This window comes from Sceloporus occidentalis, unplaced genomic scaffold (genome assembly GCF_023333645.1).
Source record: "Sceloporus occidentalis isolate IW3139 unplaced genomic scaffold, rSceOcc1.0.p SCAF_3, whole genome shotgun sequence".
Taxonomy (NCBI): domain Eukaryota; kingdom Metazoa; phylum Chordata; class Lepidosauria; order Squamata; family Phrynosomatidae; genus Sceloporus; species Sceloporus occidentalis.
This window is the reverse complement of record NW_028316983.1, coordinates 2,766,612-2,772,611: the sequence shown is the minus strand read 5'-3', so window position 1 is coordinate 2,772,611 and position 6,000 is coordinate 2,766,612. Positions and strand designations below refer to the sequence as shown.

Sequence of the window (6,000 nt, the reverse complement as noted above, 5' to 3'; positions counted from 1 at the left end):
TTGGAGGCTCTGTTCTTCAGTGGCTCCCCTCTTTCTTGGAGGGGAGTTCTCAGAAGGTGGTGTTGGGAGATTCCTCTTCAGCTCCTTGGCCATTGGCTTCTGGGGTCCCTCAGGGCTCAGTCCTGTCCCCTATGCTTTTTAACATCTACATGAAACCGCTGGGAGAGGTCATCCAGAGTTTTGGAGTAAGGTGTCACCAGGGACGTAGCCGAGGGGGGGGGTTCTTGGGGTCCGGACCCCCCTTACATTAGAAAAATGAATGGTGTGTGCTGCTGCGCCGCCACACCCAAGCCCCATTATAATGGTGGCACTTAGTCTGGACCCCCCCTTCCTAAAATCCTAGCTATGTCCCTGGTGTCACTTGTATGCGGATGATACCCAGCTCTATCACTCCTTTCCATCTAACTCCAAGGAAGCTGTTTCTGTCCTAAACCAGTGTCTGGCCGCTGTAATAGACTGGATGAGGGCAGACATACAAGACAGATGTGCTCCTGGTCAGTCGAAAGACAGATCCGGGAATAGGGATTCAGCCTGTGTTAGATGGGGTTACATAAAACTCAGGTTTGTAGTTTGGAGATATGTCTGGATTCAGCACTGAGCCTGGAAGCGCAGGTATTGGTGGTGACCAGGAGTGTTATGCTCAGCTAAAACTTGTGCATCAGGTGCGCTCATTCCTGGAGAAGTCAGACCTGGCCATGGTGGTATATGCCTTGGTTACATCCTGTCTGGACTACTGTAATGCACTCTACGTGGGACTGCCTTTGAAAAGTGCTCAGAAACACCAGTTGGTCCAAAGAGCTGCAGCCAGGCTGCTCACAGGGGCAGGTTATAGAGATCACACAACACCCCTGTTGCAACAGCTCCATTGGCTGCCAGTCTGCTTCTGGGCACAATTCAAAGTGCTGGTTTTGACTTATAAAGCCCTATATGGCTTGGTTCCAGGCTATTTGAAGGAGCATATCTCCCTGTACTAGCCCCCCCAGAGCATTGAGATCATCCGGAGAAGCCCTTCTCTCTGTCCCACCACCTTCTCAGGCGCGTCTGGTGGGAGCAAGAGAGAGGGCCTTCTCAGTGGCTGCTCCTACGCTTTGGAACTCACTCCCTAGAGAGGCCGGGGTGGCACCATCCCTGCTGTCCTTCCGATGTCAGGTAAAGACTTTTTTGTGTACAGGCCTTTTAAGCTAATAAGTGGCCCAAACAGATGGGCCAAAATAAAGCTGCTTTGGGTCACTTTAGAGGTATGCTGTTTAAATAACACATGCATCTTAAGAGGCCAGAAGCTGCGCTAAAGCTGCGGTTCAGTGCTTAGGACTGGAGTGTGGCCTTGGTGTGGTTTCTGGTCTCTTAGGACACATGCATCATTTAAACAGCATACCTCCAGAGCAGCTTTATTTTGGCTGTCTGTTTGGGCCCAAGGACTGGGTTTTTAATGCTGTGCTACCCAAATTTTAATGTTTTGCATTTTAATATACAGTGTGCCCTTGCCTTATGTGAGGGATCCGTTCTGGGTCCCCCCCACACGTAAGGCAAATAGCATGTATGCTCGAGCCTCATTGGATATAATGGGGCTCGTGCATGACGTGTGGTGCAGTGTGCGCGCCATGGGTGTGCACACCATTGTTTCTTCCATTGCGTGGCTTTCAGCATAAGCTGAAAGCCTTGTAAGAGGCACCTGCGTATGACATGGGCGCACTGTATTATATTTTAATTTATACCTGTTTTAATCCTTAAAAGTGTTTAATTGTTTTTTAAATTATATATTTATGTATTTAAATATTTCGTATTGTTTTTAAATTGTATTGTTTTATACTTGTTTGCCGCCTTGAGTCCCTATAAATAATAATAATAATAATAATAATAATAATAATAATATAATTTGGATCTTATAGCTAATTTAAATACACACACACACACACACACACACACTTTTCAAGGTGCTCTTGCCCTGAGATTCCTCCCCATTTGTAATATTATTTTGTCAGTATACAAGGCGTTTTGTCATTTGGGATCCCTCTCTGTTGCCCATTGGCAACCCTCTGACGGAAGCTCAGGTGGGTCTTGGGGGCGGAACCTGGGGCCGGAATCTGGCGTTTACTGGCTTTCCATGCGCCGGTTGCATGGCAGAAAACAGTTTTTACTGGCCAGAGAGCAGCACATACCAAAGCTGTGCTGGCGATCCTACCTTGGCTGGTAGTGAACCCCCTCAAAGACATTGGCTTCAGAGTCTTCCAACATTTTTCAGACCTGCATGGAAGTTGAGCATTAACATTCTGAAGGTCTGGCAGTGCATTTTAAAAAGGTGCCCAAATTTTGCTTCAGTTGCACAAAAGTCCTTATTTTATTGCATAGCTTTTCCTGTCAATTTGGTTTTGCTCATCCAGTCTTTTTATTCCATGAAAGTGAGTGTTAGTCAAGCTATCAAACTGGCCAGCCAGCTTTGACTACATATTCCATCATCCCCATTGGTCATGTTTGTTGAGGATGATGGGTTTTGATCCAACACATTCTGGGGGTCCTAGATTGAGGAAGCCCCTTATACACAAGGGTGATGTAGTGGATGAAGTGTTGGACTGCGACTCTGATGATCCGGGTTCGAATCCCTGTTTGGCCATGGAACCCTAGGCCTCATTCACACTACATGATAAACCAGTTTTCAAAACAGTTTAAACCACTTTAAAGGGCCCTTGTTTACACTGGCACCAAATTTTTCTGATGCAGTTTGCAGGGCTGGGTGGGCAACACTAAACCTGGTTAAACCGGTTCTTCCAAATCCGAGGTATCTACCGCATCTTTTTAAACAATTCGGTTCAACGCAAGTGCGAATGCGTTGATGATTGGATTCAGGTCCCTGTGACGCAGTCATCCCTGTGTCGTCACACATGGAGGATCCATTCTGAATTGATCCACTTGTCAAATGCGAACATGAACTGGGTTAAATTGAAAAGGGCAGATTCAATTGTGGCATCCAAGGTCTGAACATCTAATTGGTGTCCATCGATTTGAAATGAACCAACGCAAAAATTGGTTTATTATTATTATACAGTGTGAATGAAGCCCTATTGGTCGAGTCACATCCTCCCATCCCCATAAATCCCTGAGACAGGAGTAGGATAAATATGGATATATTTAAATATGTTAATGATAAGTTGCATATAATAATAAAAAATAATGTTAAAAAAGATCCCTGTGATAGGTTTGCCTTAGGGTTGCCATAGGTTGGAAACAACTTGAAGGTACACAGCATCAACTTATACACATAGTAGTCTGAGCCTGTTACTACTACTACTACTAATTATTATTATTATTATTATTATTATTATTATTATTATTATTATTATTTATACCCCGCTCTTCAGCCAAAAGGCAATCAGAGTGGCTTATGGTCATTTCCATTTTATAGAGGGGGAAAATCCCCCAGAGGCTTGCCATTTCTCTTCTCAGCCTTGAATCAAAGGACCAAAAAACTATTATTGAAATACTTAAAAGCTTCTGTTGGTGTTGATTTCATCATCATCATCGTCACCACCACCATCATCATTGCTATTATTATTATTATTATTATTATTATTATTATTTCTAATCTTTTTTAGGGGAGGCACAGACTCTGAAGGAGAGCTTGACGATCAGCGTCCCACAGCAACCCAACCCCCTGTAAGTACATTTACTACAGACTTGAGCCATGTGTATCTATGTGCCAGGTGGGCAAAGTGAGGGCATTGCTCCTCCAAACAAAATTCTGAACCCCTCACCATGAAATTTCCCTTCGGTCCCCAAATTTCTAGCATTGCACTAATGTAATATTTAGAAATACAGTTTAAGCATCCAGAGACAAAGGGTCAGGCAAAGTGCTACCAAGCGAATGGGAACAAGTAAGTAGAAGAGATTTTATTAATGGGGATGATTTTTTAAAAAAATATTATTTTTATTAATAAAAAATTTAAAATCCAATAACAAAAGAACACAGAAATAGTATCAGATAGTATCAGCACAATCAACCACCAATTACTGAATATAAAATACAACAATAGAGATAGTAATACTACTAATAATCAGATAACAACCTAAAATATTTATGGGAGAGGACAAAATGATACCAATAAGTAAAATTATCATCTAACATACCATGATATTAAACTTTAATATATTATTATATCTCAAAGGGTGACATTAAGTTGTATAATTTTCTCTAGAGCAAGTTTAATTATCAAAACACAAAGTTGGCATGGAAACCCCCCTTTCCCCCCAGAACATGATTAATTTTCCCCATTCCTCTTTATAGCTGTCTAATGTCTTATCTCTCAACAGCATTGTTATTTCATCCAGAGCAGCCACAATAGCCATTCTCCAATAATAATAATAATAATAATAATAATTTGTTTTATTTATATACCGCTATTCCAAAGATCATAGCGGTGAACAGCAAGTAAGCTAATAAGCAAGTAAGCTAATTAATAGAAAACTGGCTTTCTGGGTTTTGGCATACACTATCCTTGCTGCTGTTACTATATACATCAGTACTCTCCAGTATTTTCTTTGCACAATATCACCAAGCATATAAGGCATATTGAAAAAGTGCAATTCAGGCTCCACTGGGAACTGAATGTCTAATATTTCTGAGATAAGAGTATGCATTCTTGTCCAACATATCTTTGATTTGTTGATGGGGATGATGTTCAACATTTCATTCTTTGAAATGTTGGACCGTGGAAACCTACAGGGTTATTTTGGGCAAGTCACACTCTCTCAGCCTCAGAGGAAGAAATCTGGCCGAGAAACCCCCATGAGAGGTTCACCGTAGGGTTGTCCTAAGTCGGAAACAACTTGAAGGCACACAACAACAACAACAACAACAACAACCAGGTATCTATCAACACCCTTTTCAGAGCTCTCCAACCTAGTGTGCATCTCTACACTGTAGAAATAATGCAATTTGACACCACTTTAAGTGATGTCGTTCCAGCCCCCAGAATCCTGGATTTGTAGTTTCACAAGGCTTTTAGCCTCTTCTGCCAAAGAGTGCTGTTGCCTCACAAAACTACGAATCCCAGGTTTCTGTAGGATGGAGCCATGGCATTTAAAGTGGGGTCAAACTGCATTCTTTCTACAGTGGAGATGCACTCTGAGTGGTCTGCACCTGAGCCTTCCTTGCCTTAAGTACAAAGGGAGACTTGAACAAGAACCCACTGCCTCTGACAACCGTCTCTTGCAGAAAACTTGCAGAAGTTGAAAAGAAAAGAAAATGAAAATTCTGCTGGGCTTGAGCCTGGAGGAAAAGAGGTAAATTTAAGTGGAATGTGGTAAAGCTGCTTCTGTAGACACACAGACACTATGACTGAGATTGAACACAAGGCCTGTGTAGTGTAACTCTACGCTCAGGTTGTTGTGTGGCAATCTGGCTCCACTGAATACCAACACTGTGCAACTTATGTGTTTGCTTGTTGTTCTCTTGTGCAATGTGGAACACACAATTCACAATCCCAGTGAATCAAGTAAGTATAACATCTCATTCCATGACATCCAAGGATGCTCAAATGCATGTCTGGGGTCCTGTTGGTTAGTCCTGACTGTTGTTGATGTTGTTGTGTGCCTTCAAGTTGTTTCCAAGTTAGGGCGACCTTATGGTGAACATATCATGGGGTTTTCTTGGCAAGATTTGTTCAGAGTGGGCTTTTTGCCCTCCTCTGAGGCTGAGAGAGTGTGACTTTTCCAAGGTTCCTCAGTGGGTTTCCACAGCTGAGCAGGGATTAAAAACCTGCTCTTCAAATCACTATGCTGCGTTGGCTCTCCAGTTTCAACTAGAATTGACTTATTCAATAGATGGCTAAATGGTGAGTCAACACAGAGGTAAATCCAATTGATTCATTGGTTCTCATTTAGTCAAGACTGCAGTAGGATTTAGGCTCATGTGAATTGGCTATATTTGTGGTATATGCTTATGAAGCCATGCAATGAATGTGTCTGTTGCATAATGACCCTAAGAGGATAAATGCATGTTTAAGG

General features: G+C 42.3%; 1 protein-coding gene across 1 annotated transcript in view; it reads left to right on the top strand.

The window, feature by feature from the left end:
* The first annotated feature begins 2,117 nt into the window (after nt 1–2,117).
* The window catches only part of LOC149315426 (cilia- and flagella-associated protein 337-like), a 71,888-nt gene continuing 68,005 nt past the window's right edge, over nt 2,118–6,000 (top strand). Inside the window, exons 1-2 of the mRNA XM_089513314.1 lie at nt 2,118–2,299; nt 3,591–3,651. Of these exons, the coding sequence (XP_089369440.1) occupies nt 2,118–2,299; nt 3,591–3,651 (243 nt within the window). The remainder of the gene's footprint in view (nt 2,300–3,590; nt 3,652–6,000) is intronic.